The sequence below is a fragment of the Bos indicus x Bos taurus genome, chromosome 9 (genome assembly GCF_003369695.1).
Source record: "Bos indicus x Bos taurus breed Angus x Brahman F1 hybrid chromosome 9, Bos_hybrid_MaternalHap_v2.0, whole genome shotgun sequence".
Lineage (NCBI taxonomy): Eukaryota > Metazoa > Chordata > Mammalia > Artiodactyla > Bovidae > Bos > Bos indicus x Bos taurus.
In genome coordinates, this window is record NC_040084.1 from 9,337,681 (window position 1) to 9,360,876 (window position 23,196).

At 38.4% G+C, this 23,196-nt stretch overlaps 1 protein-coding gene across 2 annotated transcripts in view; it reads left to right on the forward strand.

Annotated features, from left to right (window-relative positions):
- COL19A1 (collagen type XIX alpha 1 chain) overlaps window positions 1–23,196 on the forward strand; it is a 445,397-nt gene that overhangs the window by 365,101 nt on the left and 57,100 nt on the right. For both annotated transcript variants that reach the window (XM_027550856.1, XM_027550857.1), the window contains 15 exons: window positions 1,644–1,679; window positions 2,674–2,709; window positions 2,799–2,852; window positions 3,688–3,741; window positions 9,555–9,608; window positions 10,258–10,347; window positions 11,082–11,126; window positions 11,232–11,309; window positions 12,856–12,891; window positions 12,999–13,052; window positions 13,153–13,206; window positions 14,550–14,591; window positions 17,753–17,857; window positions 17,946–17,999; window positions 18,232–18,285. In XM_027550856.1, coding sequence (XP_027406657.1) covers window positions 1,644–1,679; window positions 2,674–2,709; window positions 2,799–2,852; window positions 3,688–3,741; window positions 9,555–9,608; window positions 10,258–10,347; window positions 11,082–11,126; window positions 11,232–11,309; window positions 12,856–12,891; window positions 12,999–13,052; window positions 13,153–13,206; window positions 14,550–14,591; window positions 17,753–17,857; window positions 17,946–17,999; window positions 18,232–18,285 — 846 coding nt within the window. The remainder of the gene's footprint in view (window positions 1–1,643; window positions 1,680–2,673; window positions 2,710–2,798; window positions 2,853–3,687; window positions 3,742–9,554; window positions 9,609–10,257; window positions 10,348–11,081; window positions 11,127–11,231; window positions 11,310–12,855; window positions 12,892–12,998; window positions 13,053–13,152; window positions 13,207–14,549; window positions 14,592–17,752; window positions 17,858–17,945; window positions 18,000–18,231; window positions 18,286–23,196) is intronic.

A 23,196-nucleotide genomic window follows, 5' to 3' on the forward strand; every position in this document is an offset into this window, starting at 1 on the left:
TCACAGTCAGAATCAGCAGCTTGCCCCCACGTAACTGCAGGGAGGTTGGAGACATGGGGGAGAAGACGGGGCCCCCAGAAGTCCCCGGGTCATGAGGTATGACATTTTTCAGTAACCACTCACTGCCTTATGGTGATCTGAAGATCAAATCCTTACCAGGACCTTTGAGAGCAGCATTGCCTAGCATAGCGGTCCTCAGCCTTTCCCTTGACTTTCAGATGCAAAATAAAATGTTTTAAAATGTATGGTTTCCGTCTTATTATCCATTCACTCAATTCACATAATAAGGCAATTAAATTGTAAATAATATCAAACAGACTGAGTAAGTAAAGTCTAATTTTGAAGCCAGGCTGCCTCAGTTTAGATCCTCAATGACTTCTTATTGGTTTTGTGACCTTGGGGAAATGAATTAACTTCCCTGTGCCTCAGTTCCCCCTCTGTAAATGAATGTACTAACAGTAACTATCCTGTTGACCCAAGAGGTTAATTGTATTAATGTATATAATGTGATTAGAACAGGGTTTAATATATTGTAAGAATTCAATAAAGGTCAGCAATTATTGTTTTATCTGTAAAACTTTAAATTCCCTAATTTAATAAATTTTGTTGGGAGAGCAGAAGTGTACCCCAGAGATGCTATGATAATCAAGGTGAATTGTATCTCTTCATTCACAGATTTTGTAGGCAAGATAAATAAGGGAACAGGGAACATACAGTAGGTGAATGCTGCTTTAGGAGAAACATTAATAACTTAGGGTTACTCAGAACCTTTCTGAATCTCTTCTCATTCTGGTAGTGGGACAATATCTCCCTCACAGCAGTGAAGTGAAGGTTAAATGATATCACGATATGGACCTTCAAGAACAGAAGCTAATACAGGGAAGCCTCCCCATCTGTGTGTGTGTGTGTGTGTGTGTGTGTGTGTGTGTGTGTATGTGTGGAGGAAGGGTTGTGTTGTTAGTAACACAGTGACCATGGGGAAAGTGTTGCGTCGTAAGAGGCATTCCTTCAAAGCTTTGACTCCCACCAGAACCTTCAAGCCTAAACCCAACAGCAAGAACCAGTATCAGTTCCACAGACTTGTACAGTTATTCACCCAGTAATTAACTCCTTCATGTCATTTTCGTTAAAAGGAAAGTGAAAATCAGTAAGTATTTTTACAGTAATGACTGTTATTTTAAACACTAATTTAGAACTCTGGCTGTATTTTTTAAGGACCAATTAAGTAACTGGAAGAATTCAAATGAATGTCCTTCCACTGATCACTCCAGCATCTTCTCATTCATTCTGCCTCTGTTTGGATGCTTGTGTGTGTGTGTGTGTGTGTGTGACCATCTTCTCTTTGAACCACACCAGAGGAGGCTTTGGCCTTGGACCATATTCTAATTTGTCAACCACTCAGGATTCTCAAAATAACATTAAGATGATTAAGTTACTGTTCATTTGGGAATATTAAAGGGTTTTCTAATTCAGTTGCATACTGGTCTTCTAAGCTGCACAGGCAGACAATGTGACATTCTGGATCATTACATGTTTGCAGTGGAGGTCTGAGTTTGACCTGCAGGATTTGTTCACATCCAGGTTTGGAGAGATTATTTTTAAAAGGGTTTATAGTTGATTCTTTTTTCTATGCATTTTCCTAGGGGGAACGCTTTACAAAAGGCGAAAAGGGAGATAGAGTAAGTAGATGTTTTATCACTATCTTGGGTTTTCTATTTCATTGATTTCCTCCTCTCCGATTTCTATCATGTTTACTTTAGAGCCTAATAGATTTGATAAGATAAGCTCCCTGAGGATTCTGCTTTTTCCTCTGTAAATTTTGACTCTTTTATTTTGATAAGTATGAAATTTTAAACCTTGTTACAAGTAGTGTTTATTTTCTGTAACACATTGCTATTTGTGATTGGACATGAATGTAATGAAAGATATACACCAAGGATATTTCAGGTACAAAATTATTATGTAAGATAGTTTTTCCAAAATTTGTGTTAATGATATAAATTGGATTTACCAAGCAGGATGGTTTTATCAAAAGGATCAATGATAGGTCCTCTCTGGTGGTCCAATGGTTAAGACTCCAAGCTTCCAGTGCAGGGGGTACAAGTTTGAGCTCGACTCTGGGAACTAAGATCCTGCAGAACAGCCAAAAAAACATAAAAGGATCAGTGATTAAGTCATGGAAAATAATTTAATTAAAGTGAACTCTTTGTGGCCAACTTTGTACTCTTCTGTGTAACTTTAATTTTTGTGTGATTTTTGTTTCATTAAATACATGCATCTGATAGTAGAACCTCCATGACATATCAACTTAAATTCTATTCTTTCTTTTTTGCCCTTATCTGAAGTTTTATTTCTCTGAGCTGTAGGATTAGCTGATGACAAACCAGCTAATAACAATGTCAGTTGAGTAGAGGACACAGCAATTGCTAATGGACCATGATGACTACAGTGTCAAAAGTGACATTGGGGAAAAGCTGTTACAGAGAAGAAAGGAAAATAAGAAATGGTTTATTAGCAATTATTATTTTGAGTCATATGTTAGGATGAACCCTTCTTGACTTCGTCATGACTTTATTGCATGTCAGCTACTGAAAGTGTAAATGAATTGTAGCATTAGAGACTCTGTCCTCCATCTGAATATAAACACATGTATGGTGATGATTTCATTTACAGGGAGAACCTGGAATAACAGGATCACAAGGAATAAAGGTAATCCCCTGACAGCCTTCTCTTGCATCTCCAACATAATGAGATTGTGAAAATTAAAGTAACCATTTCTTTCCCACCCGTGTGTTTAGGGCGAGCCTGGAGATCCTGGTCCACCTGGTGTAATTGGAAGCCCAGGACTAAAGGTACATAAGAAATCACTCAGGGAAATGTGGAAGTTGTTTTGAAGGTATAGCCATTTCTGTGTAAAACAAGGAGCTCTGATGTACCACTCATTTTCATCACAAATGTTGTCAGGGATTTTATCATGTTTTCATAGCGACTCCCCCACAGACACACTCCCGTATCGGCTGCATTTATTACACACATGGTGCCTCTGTCTTTTGGATCACAATAGGATATTTAAGTACTTTTCAGACCATATTTATGGTACCATCCCTGAAAGCTTTAAGAGTAAAAAATATGAGCCACATCTACGACCCTGTTTCCTTAAAGAGAACAGGATTTATTTCCCAAGCCCAAATTCTGCAGCCCACAGGCACTTGAGTTTCCCACACAGAATTCTATAGGACTGTCCCAAAGGAGACCCACTGCTAGGAGGCACTAGAAGGATCCGTGTAATGTGCCCGACCCATGTGTATGGCAGGTTATCCAGACTCACCTGCTGGTAAGAACATGCATGTGTGCTCAGCCGCTAAGCCATGTCCGACTCTTTGAGACCCCATGGGCTGTAGCCCACCAGGCTCCTCTGTCCATGGGATTTTCCAGGCAAGAATACTGGAAAGGATTGCCATTTCCTCCTCCAGGGGAATCTTCCCAACCTAGGCATCAAACCTGCGTGAGAGCAGACTCATTTGAATGAAAATATCTTGAAACTGTAAGCCCAAAGCACATTTCAGTGTTACACAGAGGAGCCTGGATACTTTTTCTATAGATAAAGGTCACAGCATGTTTTACATATATTCAGGTACAGACTATATTTTTAGCACAAGTAAAGTATTATATTGCCTTCTATTTTAGGGTCAGCAAGGACCTGCAGGCTCTGTGGGACCCAGAGGACCACCAGGAGAAATTGTATGTATAGTAGATGCATGTGTCATTTTAAAGACTGTCCGCATCTGTTCATGCAAATGAGTTATACTGCATTTTCCAAGGGCAGGGGTCATCTCTACAACTGAAACCGATCACACTAATGTCAGAGGCTGTTGAGAAGGCTCATATCTCCATTAGTTATGTGAGATCCTTTTGAATATTATTAACCTAACAAGTCAGTCTTTGAAACCCAAGTTATTAACATTTCCATTATACATCATTATACATGGCTTTTGATTAAATTCTCCATTCAAGAAAGACATTTCCAAAGCTTCTGTTGTATTCTTGCAGAAGTCTCCAAAAAGGGGGCAAATCTTTTGGCTGAAAATACTTCTATAATGCAGTTGGTGAAAGGTCCTCAGGTTGCATTATAGCCTAGCTTTACTGGACTCACAATTCCCTCTCTCTCTCACACACACACGTACATACGTATCCTCATACCCCTTAAATGCACTGTTTTTCTTTTTTTGGATTATACTTGATTTACAGTATTAGTTTCAGGTGTACATAATAATTCAATATGTTTATAGATTATACACCATTTAAAGTGACTACAAAATAATGGCTAAATTCCATGTATTGTACAATATACCCTTCTTGCTTATTTATTCTACACACAATAGTCTGTATTTCTTAATCCCTTTCATCTATCTCCCCCCTCTCCTTTCCCCCACTGGTAATTAGTTTGTTCTCTATTTGTATGAGTCTGTTACATTTGGTTATATTCATTCATTTTATTTTTTATATTCCACATATAAGTGATAACATGCAATATTTGTCTTTGTCTGACATTCCATAAAGAACAATACTCTCTAAGTCCATCAACACTATCGCAAATGGCAAAATTTCTTTCATTATTATGGTCAAATGGCATTCCATTAAATATATATGATATCTTCTTATCCACTTATCTGTTGATGGGCACTTAGGTTTCTCCCATATCTTGGCAGTTGTAAATAATGCTGCTAAGGACACTGAGGTGCGTGTATCTTTTTTAATTACTGTTTTCATTTCCTTTGAATATATAACCAGGAGTGGGGTTGCTAAATCATTAGGTGATTCTCTTTTAGATTTTGAAGAACCTCCATAATGATTTCTCTAGTGGCTATACCAATTTTCATTCCTACTAACAGTGTATTCAGGTTGCCTTTTTGCAACATCCTTTCAAACATTTGTTACTTGTGGAATTTTTGACGATAACAATTCTGATGGGTGTGAAGTGATACCTTACTATGGTTTTGATATGCATTTCTCTAGATGATTAGCAATATTGAGCATCTTTTTATGTGCTTGTTGGCCATTTGTATGTCTTTTTGGAAAAATGTCTATTTGGGTCTTCTGCTCATTTTTTAAGCAGGTTGTTTGTTTTTCTTAATATTGAGTTGTATGATATATATATATATATATATGTATATGTGTGTGTGTGTGTGTGTGTATATATATATATATATTGACCTCTTTTCAGCCATATCATTGGCAGATATTCTCTCCCATTCAGTAGGCTGGCTTTTCATTTTGTCCATAGTTTCCTTTGCCATGCGAAAACTTTTAAGTTTAATTAGGCCCTGTTTGTTTATTTTTGCTTTTTTTTTTCCCTTGTCTTAGGAGACAGATTCAAATATATTGCTAAAATTTATGTCAAAGAGTGTTCTGCCTATGTTTTCTTTTAGGAGTTCTGTGGTTTCAGGTCTTATCTTTGAGGCTTTAATTAAGTTTGAGTTTATTTTTGTATATAGTGTGAGAAAATGTTCTAACTTATTCTTTTATATGTAACTGTTCAGTTTTCCCACTTATTGAAAATATTGTCTTTACTGTATATTCTTGCCTCCTTTGTCATAAATTAAGTGACCATTAATCGGTTTATTTCTGAGCTATCCATTCTGTCGCATTAAGCTATGTGTCTGTTTCTGTGCCAGTACCATACTGTTTTGATTACTGTAGCTTTGTAGTATAGTCTGAAGTCAGAGAGTATGATATTCCCAGCTTTGTTTTTCTTTCTCAAGATTGCTTTGGCAATTAGGGGTCTTTTGTGCTTTCATATAAATTTTAGGATTATTTATCCTAGTTCAGTGTAGGGATTGCATTAAATCTGTAGATTACTTTGGGTTGTATGGACATTTTAACTGTATTAATTCTCCCAATCCATGAACACAGGGTATTTTTCCGTTTCTTTATATCTTGTTTGGTTTTCTTCATCAGTGTTTTATAGTTTTTAGAATATAGTTTTTTCACTTCATTGGTAAAGTTTATTCTTAGGTATTTTATTCTTTTTCATTCAGTTTTAAATGGAATTGTTTTGCTTTCTCTTTTGGATGGTTTATTATTAATATATAGAAAAGCAACAGATTTCTGTATATTAACCTCATATCCTGCAACTTTACTGGATTCATTTATTAGTTCTAATAGTTTTTTTGGTGGAGACTTTAGGGTTTTCTATATATAATATGTCATCTGCAAATAGTGACACTTTTACTTATTTCTTTCCAATTTGGAGGCCCTTACAATGGAGAAAATGTTGTCGTTGTTCAGTTGCCCAGTCATGTCCAACTCTGCAAACCCATGGCCTGCAGCACAGCAGGCCTCTCTGTCCCTCACCATTTCCCAAAGTTTGCCCAAGTTCATGTCCATTGCATCAATGATGCCATTCAGCCATCTCATCCTCTGATGCCCTCTTCTCCTCCTGCCCTCAATCTTTCCTAGCATCAGGGACTTTTCCAATGAGTCAGCTGTTTGCATTAGATGACCAAAATACTGGAGTTTCTGCTTCAGCATCAGTCCTTCTAATGAGTATTCAGGGTTGATCTCCCTTATGATTGACTGGTTTGGTCTCCTTGCTGTCCAGCAGACTCTCAGGAGTACTCCAGCACCACAGCTCAAAGGTATCAATTCTTCAGCACTCCACCTTCTTGTAAGACCAGAAACTACAAAACTCTTAGAGGAGTCAGGCAGAACACTGATGTAAATCACAGCAATTTGGATGTCTTTTATTTCTTTTTCTTTGCTGAGTGCTATGTCTAGGACTTCCAATGCTGTGTTAAATAGAAGTGATGAGAGTGGGCGTACATGTTTTCTTCCTGATTTTAGAGGAAAAGTTTTCAGCTTTTCACCACTGAGTATGATGTTAGCTTTGAATTTGTCATAAATGGTGTTTATGATATTGAGATATGTTCCCTCTATACCAGCTTGAATGAGCATTTGTCATGAGTGAATGTGTAATTTTGTGAAGTGCTTCTTCTGCACCTTTTGAGATTGTCATGATTTTTATCCTTTCTTTTATAAATGTGGTATATCACACTGATTGCTTCATGGATATTGAAACATCCTTGCATTCCTGGAATAAATCCCATTTGATCATGCTATGTGATTACTTTTATATATTGTTGAATTCAGTTTGGTACTAATATTTTGAGAAGGATTCTCACATCTGTATTCATCAGAGGTGTTGTTGTGTTATTTAGTCACTAAGTCACATCCAACTCTTTTGAGACCCTATAGACTATAGACTGACAGGCTCTTCTGTCCATGGGATTTCCCAGGCGGGAATACTGGTGTGCATTGTCATTTCCTTCTCCAGGGGATCTTCTCAACCCAAGGATCAAACTTGTGTCTTATGCTTGACAAGCAGATTCTCTACCACTGAGCCAGCAGAGAAGTCCTTCATCAGTGGCATTGGCCTGTAATTTTCTGTTTTGCTCTGGTTTTGGTATCAGAGTAATGGTGGCCTCATAGAATGAATTTGGGAGTGTTTCTTCCTCTTCAGTTTTTAGTAATCTTGAAGGGTAGGCATTAGCTCTTCATTATATGTTTGGTAGAAATCACCTGTGAAGCTGTCCAGTTCCAGTTATTTACTTTCTGTAATTTTATTATTATTATTATAAATTCAATTTCACTACTAGTGACTAGCCTGTTCAGATTGTCTATTACTTCCTGATTCAGTGTTGGAAAATTTTATGTTTCCACAAATTTGTCTACTTCTTCTGCTAAGTTGCTTCAGTCGTGTTCGACTCTGTGTGACCCCATGGACTGTAGCCCACCAGGCTCCCCCATCCCTGGGATTCTCCAGGCAAGAACACTGGAGTGGGTTGCCATTTCCTTCTCCAGTGCATGAAAGTGGAAAGTGAAAGTGAAATCGCTCAGTCGTGCCCGACTCTTAGCGACCCCATGGACTGCAGCCTACCAGGCTCCTCCGTCCATGGGATTTTCCAGGCAAGAGTACCAGAGTGGGGTGCCATTGCCTTCTCCCCTACTTCTTCTAGGTTGTCCAATTTGTTGGCATGTAACAGTAGTGTTCTTTTGTTATCTCCTTGTATCTTCATGGTAATGGTTGTTATTTCTCCTCTTTCGTTTCTTATTTTGTTTATGTGTTGTCCTCTCACATTTTTTCTTGATGGACTCTCATGAAAAGTTTACCGCTTTTGTTTATCTTTTAAAAAAACACAGATGTTTGTTTTGTTGATCTTTTATATTGTTTGTTTGTTTGTTTGTTTGTTTTGGTCTTTATTTCATTTATTTCCTCTCTGATCTTTGTTATTTCCTTCTGCAGACTTTTGGTTTCACTTGTTCTTCTTTTTCTAATTCCTTCAGTTGGTAGGTTCAGTTTTTTATCTGAGACATTTTTCTTGTTTCTCAAGTTAGGCTTGTATCACTACAAACTTTCCTCTTAGAACTGCTTTTGCTGTACCCCATAGATTTGGGAAAGTAGTGTTTCCATTTTTATTTGTCTTGATGTGTTTTCTGATTTCCTTTTGATTTCTTCATTTTCATCCTGGTTTTGTATAGCATGTTGTTTAGTCTCCATGTTTTTGTGTTTATCCCATTTTTATTCCTGTAATTGATTTCTAATTTCATACCATTTGGGTTAGAAACAATGCTTGATACAATTTCTACTCTCATGTTTATTTGGACTTGTTTTGTGGCCTAGCATGTGATTGAGCTGGAGAACGTTCCTTCTGCACCTGAAAAGAATAAGAATGGGTACTCTGCTATTTTTTTGATTGAGTAAATTCACTTTTATATCCCATCTCTGATGTTTGTGTCCCTTGAACAAATTCCCTGGCCTTCTGACATCTTGGGAGTCAAAACCTCTCCATCAGTCCTCACTTGAGCAAAACAAGGAAAATGCTTCTTGGGCACTGACCTCTATCTGGCAATTTGATTATGCTCTGTGAAACTGTTAGAATCTCTCCTTTTCCCATCATTTTAGGAGCAGCCCCTTGACATCTTGCTTTATTATCAATGCTCCCAGGCTGAGCCTCCAAGGTTTCATCTTTCAGCACATTTGGTCATTTGGTACATTGAACATTCAGTTCATGGAGCAAAACTTTTTGGTGCGCCCCCGAGCCATTTAGTGAACCATTGCAGGTGAGCCTAATGGAGAGATCTTACAAGAAAAGAACAAAATGCTGGTGGCACAGGTGGAACCACAGGGTATATAAGAAATGAGGTTATGTGATAGGGCCTAGGCTAAAAAAGAGAACAAAATAAAAAGAGAAAATGCCTCTGTTGCCAAGTCAAAGTAAAAGTATATTTTCTGTTTATCCTGTTTGGGGCAGTAATACGGATGGGCATTTGGTTCAGTTCTCCCTTATTTATTTTTTTTTCCATTACATCCAGGTTTCCTCACTTGAAACAATAAGCCACATACTTTCATTAATGTTTTTCTCTCTCCAGGAGACCAAAATCAGCACATTCCCATATGTTAAAATTTAGTTCTCCTGACAAAGACTCAGAGACAGAATGTTTTTACAATAAGAAATGTTCTAATTGCTCTTGCCCTTTAATTCTGAATTTTCTAGGGGTTACCAGGAGAACACGGGATCCCAGGCAAACAAGGCAATAAAGGAGAAAAGGTATCGCTTCTGTTTCATTCACTCTGCATGTTAAGTAGCTGAGGATGAGGATGAGACGGGATCATAAGGACTTTGGAGGAGTGAAAGGACAGGACACGGCAGCTGATGTTGCACAGGGGATAGGAGTTCACGTGGACTCTGCAGGAATGGCTTCTCTGGGGTGGTTCACTGTGGCAGCCGGGTGCTGGCTCTGAAACACAATGTGACAAAAGGAACCGCTTTGGAGATGAAGATCTCAGAACTTGGAAAGTCTGCTTCATGCTCAGCTATAGTTATAGACAGCACAGGTATAGACCTAAGAAGTCTCAATCTCATGACATGTTGGAAATAGTATATTAATATGGAACCATTCCTTGAGAATGACTTAAAGAAAATGTAAAAATTACATGACGAATAGATTTTCCCTTCTGTGCATCTATCTATTCACTTACATACATTTCAGGAGACCATAAACATAGCTCTCCACAAGATCCAAGTGCACTTAAGACAACAGTGTCTGTGTGGATTGGGCACTCAGTACACATTGTGAAATGAGTGAATGAGAGAATGCAGTGTGACTGACTGTGATGACAATTTAAAGTATGGTTGCTGCCACACCGCCCACCGTGAACCTGAGCTGTGAAGTGAGCATCTTACCTTGTTTCCTCAGGGAGACCCAGGTGGGATTACAGGCCCTCCTGGACTTCCAGGTCCAAAAGGTGAGGCTGGTCCTCCAGGAAAAAGCCTGCCAGGGGAACCAGTAAGTGGTAACCTTTTTGCTGATATTTCCTTTGAAAGTTGATGAATCACTGTTTGTGTACTCCCTGTTTCTGATCACAGGTATAGCAATAAGTTTAGGTCTGCAGAAAAAAGAAGCATTCATCTTATTCTTTAGATCAGAGGTCTAATCTTTTTGGAAATTTGATACAAAGGCCTCTCTTCTGAAGACATTGCACATACACATACCATTTTACATACAATTTTGGAAGATTTATAGCCCTACCCCACCCCCTGAATCTTCTTTAGGGATCGAAGAAGCCTAGTAAAGTATGCTAGTTTTAAAACATGAACCTTCCTTGGACAGTCTTAAACAAACTGCTTGAAATTTCCCTTCTAGAGGCTCTGCATATGTGGCACGTCGTCTATTAAAAAAAAAAGTCCTTGTGGCTTGGGCTAATCCCAGGACATTTTATGGAAAATCTAAACCATATGCTTATTTCATGTGCCTTTTTTTCCTCATCCCCTTTGACCTTTTATATAATAATAATAAAGTTCTCAATATCAGATGCCTCATTTTAAAGATGAAAACATCTTATATTTTAAAGTAACTATACAAAATTTATAACCTAGTAAAATGTGTATTCTTTTACAAAAAAAGGTTTATGCAAAAAAGATGAGGAGCAATGAAATATTTTTGAGTTATAACTTCTTAAGTGTAAGTAAACTTTTTAGAAAAAGAAAATATATTAACCTCATTTTCTTTTCTTTCTTTAGGGATTAGATGGAAGTCCTGGGGCACCTGGTCCACGAGGGCCAAAGGTAAAATATCAAAGATAATTTTTAAAGAATTAATAATTTGCAAAATGTGCCTAGAAAATTCCTGTCCCTTGAACCTCTCACTAATAGAAGCATCTCATTGCACAGGGCGAAAGAGGACTTCCAGGTGTCCAAGGCTCGCCAGGGGACATAGGCCCCCCAGGGATAGGGATTCCTGGCCGAACTGTAAGTGAAATTCAATCAAGTTCGTGAAACCCGGTTGACCCGCTATTGTGAAATAAGATCTTGTGACATATATGCATAATAGAAAAGAATGAAATGGTCAGAGGAAGAAATACAAAAAAATGCTAGTCAGAGGGCAAGAATTAATGGGCCTTGTAGTTACATCCTAACACAGAAGGTAGCCACTGTTTATTGACTTACAGATGCTAATCACACATACACTGATTTTCTGAATTATAAAACGTGGACTTAACCCTTTAATCCTCCATTCTATATATTAAAAGGAACAAACTCATGTTTACAAGATTATGAGAATGCCCCAGTATTAGGTTATTGTATATTACTGTCTGTTTTCAATTAGAATAAAATGAAAACTTAATTTTAATGGAGTGCATATAAATGAGATATCAAAAATCTCTATGTATTATTTTAGAGAAGAGGTAATAAAAATTGTTTGTGATAGTTAAGACAAATAATAGCCATAAGGGTAATAATGACCATTGTATGTATGCTTGTGGACTAAATAGCAGTAAGAGATAAAACTTTATATTTACTATGAAAAAACATAAAAGATTTTTACGCAAGAAAAGTGAGATAAATGGTTATTCTAATGACATTAATTTGGGGATTGGCCTTGAAATGAAATTATCCTGAGAGGTAAAAGAAGATGTAAATAGTGAATGGTTGTACTGTGTTTGACTGCTGTTTGATTTTCCGAGGCGAGAAGGTAAAGACCACTGGAGATGGGAAGTTAAAGTAAAAAAGTAGTTTAGGAAATTATTAGGGGAGTGAAGGAGGTTGAAGCAAGAAAAAAATAATAAACCAACAAACCAAAAATAACTTAAACACACAGAATAAATAGCAAGGAAGCAAAAAAGTAGCTTTGACAATATGAATATTTATTTCAAAGTAAGAAGAGAGAAGGCAGCAAGCAGGTAGTGAAGTCAGGTACTAGGACCCCAGCTCGTTGCTTACCCAGGTAGTCAGTCACTTCCTCAGCCAGAGGCCCACAGTCATGAAGTAGGGAAGGATCTGTCATCGTTAGGTTCACCGATAATCTTCTATCCCATTTTAGTTTCCCCCAAATTCCAGTTTTCTAACACAGAAAAGAATAATTGATTGAAGTTTTATTTCCTACTCCTATCACTGAAAATCGGTTCTGGCAATTTCTTCAGGGAAACGACTCACAGTAAAAAGCAGGAAGGAAGGAAGCCTGAGCTGGTTACCCTGTGGGCGGTCAGTGTCTGACAGACAGAACTCAGGTGTGGTGTTTATACACTCATGAGTGTGCAGGAACCATGGCAGGGCCAAGACGAACGTCCTGGGCATCCAAGCGCAGTCATGGTGGTACCTCCAGCACTGCATTTGGTCAGGGGTCTATCTGCCACCCAGAACTCTTAGCCAACTTTGCAGAGAGTTTTCAGGGTGTGTGTGGTGGCGAGCCCCGCTGCTCCACTAAGTACATGACAGTATCTGTTCCTTTTTCCCTTGTGGATAATTTATGGACATTCCCAGCAGAATTATGATCATTGAATCTCCTTCTACTCAGGGCTCCCAAGGACCAGCTGGAGAGCCAGGGATTCAGGTAAGCTACTTAACCAAGCTATTTGGCACCGCAAATCCACTTTGCTGACCTGGGGGGTAATTACTAAAGGACTGTCCTTATAAGTATCTATTTTTGCCCTTTTGCAGGGTCCTCGAGGTCTCCCTGGGTTGCCAGGAACTCCAGGGACCCCAGGGAATGATGTAAGAACAATGTTTACCCACTTCCCCTCTCCCCCAAACCTGTTTTAATCTGCTCTTATGCCAAGGTGCAAAGATTTGAACATGATGTTTCTGTTTTCAGGGAGCTCCAGGGAGGGATGGAAAGCCAGGTCTGCCAGGCCCCCCAGGTGACCCGGTATGTTGACAGACTGTGCCTGATTTATGTATCTTTAATGCACCCAGAAGCCAAACAGCCTACCAAGCAAGTTTTGCTGTCCAAACCAATTAGAATGCTCAGTGACTGCTTGGTGATTTTGTTTATCCCCATTATTTTCTAAAGGGGAAAAAAATTCAAGCTACATCAGCATTGTTGTGTGTGTGGTGAATACTTATTTCATGAGGGCATAATTCAGTTGTACAATTTTGCCCCAAATTGAACCTTGGCATATGTCTCAATCTCATGGAAAACTGAGTTAAAATACATAGCCACAGATTCTGTTCTTTCTAGTGCTAGTGACTAAATGAATTTCATTTTTCTAAATGAATGTTTGTGGATAAGTTTCCCACAATACGGTACATATCTATTGATTCTGTGGCTTTAAAAATGCTGAAATGATTAAATTACAAAACTGCCTTGAGTAGGCTCTTTCAAAATGGGTTTAGGCACTAAATGTGTGTCCAAAGTTTTATTTTAGGTTAAACTTTGCTTTGAGTGACAGTGAAATCCCTTTAAATAGCCTCAGAATCGGCAGTTATAATTTAAGAAGCCATATGGTACATGACATCGTATTAAGAATTTTGTATAATAAAATCCAAATCTAGCCTCTCAGTTCTAAGTCTCACAAATCCTTCTGCTTCTCACACTGTGCAGGGCTTACATGCCTTTATAAGCTATGTGCAGCGAGGTATTTTGGCCTTTAACTCCCCAATGTAGTGAATCATGTATGTATTGTCTGGGAGTCTAAAGCGTTATTGGGATTTATGGTGTCTCTCTGAAAGGACATTTTAAGACACGAGGGAGATTCTGCCTGAGTCTCCCAGTGTCTTATTTTGCCTATCACCTAAGCCACCTATTGGCTCTTTTGAATTCAGTGAAGAACAGCTTTAAGAGAAACATCCTGTACTTTCCATATTTCTCAACAGACTGATGATTTGCTTGGCAGAGGAATGGTTTCCTTTTAACAAATGATTTGTCTTTATGTATAATTTAAAACCAATAATATGTTAAGGCTGGCATGACGGTTGCCCGGCATGACTCAGAATTGAAACGATGTGTGTTTCCGTGTTCATGGTAAAGAAATGGTATTTCTCTATTTCTCAAAAATGGTTATGAACTCTGTTAGTGTCCTGTATTTGTTTCTGAAGAGGAAGCCTCATGTTAGCCAACCATCGTGATGGCAATGGGAGGCTCTTAGAAGCTTTATGATGAGAAATCTCAGCAGCTCAGCATTTTGAGGGCATACATTTGTTGTATGTTTGTATTATAAGTGCCTGTATATGTCTAAATACCTGTATTTGGTTTTTTCTTCTTATCCACAGATTGCACTTCCTCTCTTGGGAGATATCGGGGCCTTATTCAAGGTATTCTGTTGCCGTGTAAGAAATTGTGTGCTAATTTCCAGAAAAAAAATCAGAAAGGAAATCTTTACCAGAGGTTGAGTTAGCCTGAACTAAAATTCCATTTTTTTTTTTTTTAACGGTAGAGCATCTTTCAGACAGAAAAAGGAACATGGATCCATCTGTATCTTGTGCCATTGGTACTAATCCCCTGACTCTCTTCTTTACTGGCCTCTCATATTGGGACTAGAGGGGTGGGGAGCCAGGGCGCAGGGAGGAGTGGGTAGTTCTGAGGTGAGCTGTGAGTTCTGAGGTGAGTGGGTAGTTCTGAGGTGAGCTGTGAGTTCTGAGGTGAGTGGATAGTTCTGAGGTGAGCTGTGAGTTCTGAGGTGAGTGGGTAGTTCTGAGGTGAGCTGTGAGTTCTGAGGTGAGTGGGTAGTTCTGAGGTGAGTGGGTAGTTCTGAGGTGAGCTGTGAGTTCTCAGGTGAGTGGGTAGTTCTGAGGTGAGCTGTGAATTCTGAGGTGAGTGGATAGTTCTGAGGTGAGCTGTGAGTTCTGAGGTGAGTGGGTAGTTCTGAGGTGAGCTGTGAGTTCTGAGGTGAGTGGATAGTTCTGAGGTGAGCTGTGAGTTCTGAGGTGAGTGGATAGTTCTGAGGTGAGCTGTGAGTTCTGAGGTGAGTGGGTAGTTCTGAGGTGAGCTGTGAGTTCTCAGGTGAGTGGGTAGTTCTGAGGTGAGCTGTGAGTTCTGAGGTGAGTGGGTAGTTCTGAAGTGACCTATGAGAGGAAGAGTGCCATTAACACCCTGAGCGGACTGTTTTCTCCCTGGAGTGAGCTCTCTCTTAATGGTGGTCACCACCCCCTGGGCTCTCCACTGTGAAACCCAGTCCTCCTCACAGTATCTGCCCTGGCCAGTCCAGAAGGAAAAGCTGCTCAAGAAACAGCCAGTTTGAAGGCTGAGTTTTATGTCATGGGATTTTACAAAGTGCCTTACAAAATTCCAAAGCTGACAATTACCCTAACACCTGTGACTCTACTAAATAAAAATAATCTCTACCTATTATCCACCTGCTAGGGAATTAATCTCACTGCCATTTTTTTCTGTAATACTTCCCTTTATTTTATTTGTAAAACAGATGGGGGAGGATGATAATGGAACATATGTAGGATATGTATTTGCCTGTTTCTTTGTGGAATGTTAAGATTGAACCCTTTACATTCCACTTAACTTCATGTGCAGTATCTGTCAATGTATGAATGGACAGTATATTTATATACACACACATGGGCTACAGGGCTTCCCTGGTGGCTCAGCTGGTAAAGAATCCACCTGCAATGCAGGAGACCTGGGTTCAATCCCTGGGTTGGGAAGATCCCCTGGAGAAGGGAAAGGCTACCCACTCCAGTTTGGCCTGGAGAATTCCATGGACTGTATAGTCCATGGAGTTGCAAAGAGTTGGATACAACTGAGTGACTTTCACTTTCACATGGGCAATATGTATATATGTGTGATTTATTTTATATTCCTAGTATTTAGCCCTGGAGAAGGAAAAGGCAACCCACTCCAGTATTCTTGCCTGGAGAATCCTGTGGACAGAGGAGTCTGGTGGGCTGCTGTCCACCAGGTCACACAGAGTCGGACATGACTGAAGCGACTTAGCAGCAGCAATACAGTGGGAAAGAATCTGAAAAGATATATATCTATATATAACTGAATCACTTTGCTATGTACCTGAAATTAACACAGCATTGTAAATCAACTATACTTCAGTTTTTAAAAAATCAATTGAATAATCCATTCTAAAATGTTACTATTTATTTCCAAAGTCTACAGATACAGTAATTCACCTTCTTTATACTTTTTGAAACAGGGAAAGCTTTTTGGTTCTCCTAAATCCTTAAGCATCTTGCTACCTTCATAGTTTTTCAGATTTAATAGGTGTTGTCCTACAATTAGGTATGTGTTTCTTAACTCCTTACCAGCACATTAACTAAATGAAATGATCCTGGTGGTCAAATTGGTTTGGGAAACTTTGCACACTCCAACTCCTTCTAATGTTTTCCAGCACTAAGAAGGACTACCGTAAAGAGAATTGTTCTAATCCAGCATTTTTTAGGCAAATTGCCTCAGAACCTTTTCAATACCATACAAAATTAGTCTTCCATGGAGCATATGTTTGGAAATCAAACTTGTCCTCATATGCACTGGGTCAAAATATTGGACTTGAATAATATGGACTTTCTTGTCAATTTCTCATCAATGGCAAATTTTAGTTCCCACTTCATGTTTAAAGATTTTTCCACTTGGTTAAAAGGATGAAAGAATAGAGGCTTCTATTGTCTTACCTTTGGTCAATTGTTAAATTTAAACTATCTCCCCCACTCAGTGATCCCTATTTTATGCCTTTCCTGATCATATGTTTATAACAATGTATTTAAAAATAAGCCTCTGTAGAGCTTTACATGATAAGAACTTTTATCTTGTGAGCTCAGACATCTAAATTCAAGCCTTTCCAGATCAGCTAAAGATTACAGAGAAGGGGACGGAAAGGTAATTCCACTTAGATTTCCTATCTGCACTTGGATTTGACTTAGAAGTCAAGTCCAAGTCACTCAAGTATTTATTTCCCACATGAGTGCTTCAACTAACAAAATGTTAGAAAGCTGTGTATAGGTTTCCAACTGATTGGGCTCTCAGAAGGAAAAATCCTGTCTTCACAGCTTTCTCTTTTTTTCTTTCTTTTTTAAGGATTTATGCTCTTGGTTGTATGAGCTCTGTGATCTTGCTGATTATTCCAAACTTTATTGCCACCTCTTTTTTAACATGCTGCTAAGCATTTGGAACTCTACATCCTTGAATTATGAGTTTATCTTTTTTTTTTTTTGGCCACACCATGAGACATGTGGGATCTTAGTTCCCCGACCAGGTATCAGACCTGCGACCCCTGCATTGGCAGCATGGAGTCTTAACCACTGGACAATGAGGAGAGTGCACTGAGTTTATCTTTTAAGATAGTTTTTGCCCCCCCAAAAGTAGTCATTCTAACCAATTAAATTATAGAATGACATAGCAGTGGCCGTCATTCAGCTCTCACAAAGGTTCAGATAGAAGTTCAAATCCAATCAGAGCTCACTTTTATACATTACTGTGATGAATCTCTAAGTGATCTTATCTCTATCCTCATTAGAATTTCTGTGGCAACTGCCAAGCCAGTGTCCCTGGGCTGAAAAGCAACAAAGGAGAAGAATCAGGTGCTGGTGAGCCCGGAAAGTTTGATTCTGCAGCCCGGAAGGTAAGAAGGCGAGGCTTGAGTGTGGACCAGGGGACCCTGGAAGTCCCGCATGGTGCCTTCACTTACCTGCGACTGCTCTGTCCTCTAGGGCGATCTAGGGCCACGGGGTCCTCCAGGAATCCCAGGCAGAGAAGGACCAAAGGTAGGGAAATCTCTCTTCTGTGCAGCCTTCAGTTTGGGGTTAAAAAAAAAATCCATTTTAAAATACAGTACCTTTTCTAAAAATATCTTGGAAAAGCCGTTTGCATATGTCATGTATTTGTTTCCCAATTCTGTCCAAATGACAGGCCCCAAGTGTCCTTAGAAGGATATTTTCATTTTTCCAAAGATGACAAAATGACTGAGCATACTAACTAAATGTATTGTCTTTCTAGGGGAGCAAAGGCGAGCGGGGCTACCCTGGCGTGCCTGGGGAGAAAGGTGATGAGGTAACAGACTCCTCTGACCATGGAATCCTCCCACTGAGCCTTCATACACAGGACACAACAAAAGGACATCAGTTTCCCTATAGTTCATGTCTGATGCTAAACAAATAAAAACAAAAACAGTGTTTTTTCCCAAATGTTAGCACATTTTAAATAATATGTTGATGTTTGTTGTCAGTGGTCCAGTTTTTGGGACAAGGAAATTTAAGCACAAAGTTAACATATCAGTTAATTGATATGTTTTCATGCAGGAGGTAAAAATTCTAGGTCTCTCAAGACAAAAGCAAGAGGAAAGAGGAAACTTACTGAAAAGAATCCTAAAGGAGCTCATAGAATTGAAGGGCTAGTTAGCAACCAGCCTAGGGCTAAGGGCAGCTCCAGAACTCAGTAGAACTTCCTGGTCCTCTGCCTTAACGTGACTCAATTTCCATGACCTTGGTCTGTCTGTATCTCTGCTCAACTTTCAAACTCATGGGAGGAAAACACACACACACACACACACACACATCAAAAGGGTCTGCCTGGACTGCTTTTAATCATCTGCTCACCCTCCCACTAAGGTTCAAAGTCAAATGTGCTTTTGAGATGGTGATATAATTTTCTGACTCTCAGCCATGCCGATCTCAGGATAGCATTCTTTCCTGCATAATTCACATTAACTCTTAGAAAAACCAATTAGGATGATGAATTGTTGTTAGTTTAAACAGTTTTGATACTAATAATTCTTAATGAAAGTGGGTAAGCCATCTGGCATATATTAACCTTGATGTTAGTGTAGAAAATCATGACAATATAAAGTAGATGTATTTTTGAGCTGGAGTTATGTATTTCACATTATAAATTACCATGTTATTGTTTTTAATTAATGTTGATTCTATTCAAGAAGACAGTAAGGATTGGCTTGTTTTTTTCCAAGTTAAAAATTGAGGAGCAAAGAAATACATTTATTTTCATCCATAAATAAAAGAGTAAAGGCATTTTATTTTCGAAATAAGGAAGAGTTATTGAGCTTTTGCATCTTCATGCTCCACAGAAAGTTGCACTAAAGTACAAGCATAGTATCTGATTTTAATAGTCTAACAGCTTTTAACTGCCTAGGTTCAAGAAGTAGGCTTTAAAGGCAATTGAGAAAGTAATAGCAAAAAGATCAGGAAATAATTGGAATTCGGGTTTTTTTTATAAGTGACTCTAAATTAAATTTATTAGAAGTTAACTTTTATTGATTCTGCAGTGAACTGAACCCCTCCTTAATTCCTCCACTATTTTAGTGTGCTTTTCCTTAAGTACAACTTGTGGATTTCTTTAACACAGGGTACACAGATCTTGCACAAGACTCTTAGACATTCAATTCCAGCTAGTTCATAAGGAGATTGTTTTTCATTGTTTCTTCACATCACATGAAAAGTATGAATACACCTGAGGTAATATACAACTCAGTTGGGCCTTTCGGAAGGTATGGGTCAATGCAGTTTGTTTCTCTCTGACAGATGGGAAATACTGAATATTATCTTGTCTTCTTGGACTCAGATACTCCCTGAAATTTTAATTTGTTGATTTGTTGATTTGTTTAAGTAAATGAAACTTTGCCCAAGAACATATATATTGCCAACTGGCCAAGAAATTATCCTATTTTAATACACACATAACAGTCCATGGGGGTCGCAAGAGTTGGACATGACTTAGCAACTAAACCACCACCACCAATATCTAATTACAAGACCTAAGATGTCTGTCCTACCCTTACTGGAAAAGATATAGAATGACATCACACTGTCTCTTTGAGGAATTCCCAATTACTATTTAATAATGATCATAGTCCATTTGGAAACTTAAAGAGAAGAGTTCCCTGTTGTTCTTGCTTTTACAAAGGGGACATTGCCCTCTGTCCAGTCGTTACAGATGCTTTGTCACAGCTCAAGGTAACAAACTGGCAGACACTGATAGGGCACAGACTCACCTCTTACAGTCAGAGGGGATTCTTGCTTGGAATGCAGGTCTTTTTTACAGTATTTTAGAATAATAATCAATAAGTGGGACTTGCAGAATATCTTCAGCCATAAATTGCAGCAGTGGAAAAATAAATATTCTTGATAGCAACTGAGCTATGAATGGTAAAATCAAAATATTAGAACAGGGAAAGAACTTAGTTCTAATGATCCTTGACTATCTATGCAATAAATTTTAATTTGTATTTTAGTTTGGTACAATATGCTAAATTGACTGTCTTACTCTTTAATATGTATTTGTCTTCTTTAATGACGTTCTTGTCTTCTAAAATTATCTTCTTGCCCTTTATACATCCACAGTAACTTTTACCCTTAGTACAGAATTTCAGCTTGTTCAGAGAAAGACTGCTGAGAATGATTTTTTTATTTATGGACTGAGGTTTATTTTAAAGTTTAATGTGGTCATCAAAGGTTAATGAGTCCCAAGCTTATAAATTAGACTACCTAAAGACTCAGCATCTCTAGACTGATTCAGTCTTGAGACTAAAAGTAGCAAAAAGAAGAATACATAAGAACATACATATCTTATACATGTACATATAGAGAGAATTTTATGAAAATGTGGCTATTTTGAGATAAAGCAGTTTGTGGTATACCATTTATAATCTCTAGATACTTAGAGGTCCATTCCCAAAGGAATTTTTTTTTCCTTTTCACTTATAACCCCATAAACAAGTTAATAGTGGGGGAATAAAAAGAGTCGAAACAGCATGCTAATGTGTACCACCCGCAGATGCATACACGTGTGCATGCACACACACACACACAGAGCATTGCCACTGAGGACGAACCCATCTTGAAGAAAGTTTAGATCCACATTCTTTAACACAAGTGTGCCTAAGGTTCTACCCAAGACTCTTATTACAGGAGGCATTTCAGCACTCCCAAGAAGTGCTGCTGCTTTTCTTCCAGCATTTCTTCCCCTCCTATCACATGAAAAACCTGAAGGAATATATGATCCCATTAGGCATTAGATGGACATATTCCGTAGAGCTTGATCCTTGATCCCAGTAATGCAGTGAACCCTGACCCTGTGCAACCCTGCTCTTCTAGGGCTTCCATAAACAGCTATGTAGCAATTAACTATGTAGCAATTCTACCATGGTCACTGTGTCTGATATTTACAATGTGTACCACATGTGTTGGAGAAGGCAATGGCACCCCACTCCAGTACTCTTGCCTGGAAAATCCCATGGACAGCGGAGCCTGGTAGGCTGCAGTCCATGGGGTCGCTAAGAGTCGGACACAACTGAGTGACTTCACTTTCACTTTTCCCTTTCACGCATTGGAGAAGAAAATGGCGGCCCACTCCAGTGTTCTTGCCTAGAGAATCCCAGGGACGGGGGAGCCTGGTGGGCTTCCATCTATGGGGTCACAGAGTCGGACACGACTGAAGCGACAGCAGCAGCAGCAGCAACCACATGTGTATTTCATCACAGTAGAAAGAAAGGGAACGTACGATAACAATGAATGATTTGGCACTATAAAAGGATTACTTAGTAAAGAAAATTGAATCCTGAAGAAGTGGAACCATTCAAAATAGAACTTGATACATCATATGGTTATCTGAGATAATAAATGGGTATTTTAAAGTATATTTTTCTCATCAAAGAAGTCATCTGAGTTTCTTATGGAAAATCTGAGAAATATACAAAAAGAGTAAAAGTTACTCCAATTTGTGCTTCTCAGACTGTTGGTAACATGTATACCTGTGGTGGATTCATTTTGATATTTGGCAAAACTAATACAATTATGTAAAGTTTAAAAAAAAAAAAAAAAAGTCCTATTGTGGTCCACAATCTCGGATCCACAATTCCAAAGCTCAAATGCCTCTGAAAACCTGAGAAATTTTTCCCAAGTTTGGATTAAATTTCTTCGGCAGAAAAATGTGACCTGACGTCAAATGGAGCCAATCTATGTAGCCCATTTGGTGAGAATATCATGTGTTTTGCAATAGAAATTATTGCGTGTTCGTTAGTGGGTGCTGCCTTAAGTGCCACTGGGAGTATTATGTAATACCAGTATAAGCACATGTGTTTCCTATAAAACAAATCTGAAAATTCAGTACTCTGAAACACATCTGATATAAAGTTTCCAGATAAGACATTATGAGCCTCCATCAGTCTCATCTCTCAGGAACTGCATTTCTAATTTTTTTAATAATTTGGACCTTACCCTATGTAACATTTTGTAACTTTCCCTTTTTCTATACTATTCAATAGCTTTTGAAATATTATTTTAATAGTGAAATAGTTCATATTTTGAGCTTATTTAAATATAATATTCTGTTGCTGACGTATCTGATAAAGGAGCAAATCAATTACATAAATTATCAGTTAATCTTTGCAATTCTTCCTTGAATATATAAATGTATCCAGTGTAACTAGCATGATGCTACAAATCTAAGACAGAGCAAGAGAGGCTTTGTGTTCACTTTTATGCTTAAGCCACTAAAGGATTCCAAATTTAAATTCACTGATGAGCCAAATTTCTCAAAATGAACTGGCCAGCTAAACTAAATATATCATAACACAGATTCCATTGTTCCACTAGTTGAATGAAGTGTTCATGTAATCATGTATTTCTTTGATGGCATTCTGCTCCTCTGAAATTTGTATTTTCATGCTTTAGCAGTGCCGGCTTCTCAAAGATGTTATTGATGATTCTGAGGATATGTGAAATGTGAGATCAAAAATATTCAATGAATCATCAAACACATTAAATTATGTTCATTACAGATGCCATGCATGCCACAGCATTTTAGCTCAACATCCTTATTCTTAGAAAGTGGGTCTTTGCACATGACAAACACCTTGTTTCTTGATTAGCCAACATAGATGTTTTGTTTTCAATAGTCAAAATATTTGCTGAGCTAAATGCTTTGTTTCCAATGAGATAACAGATTTTA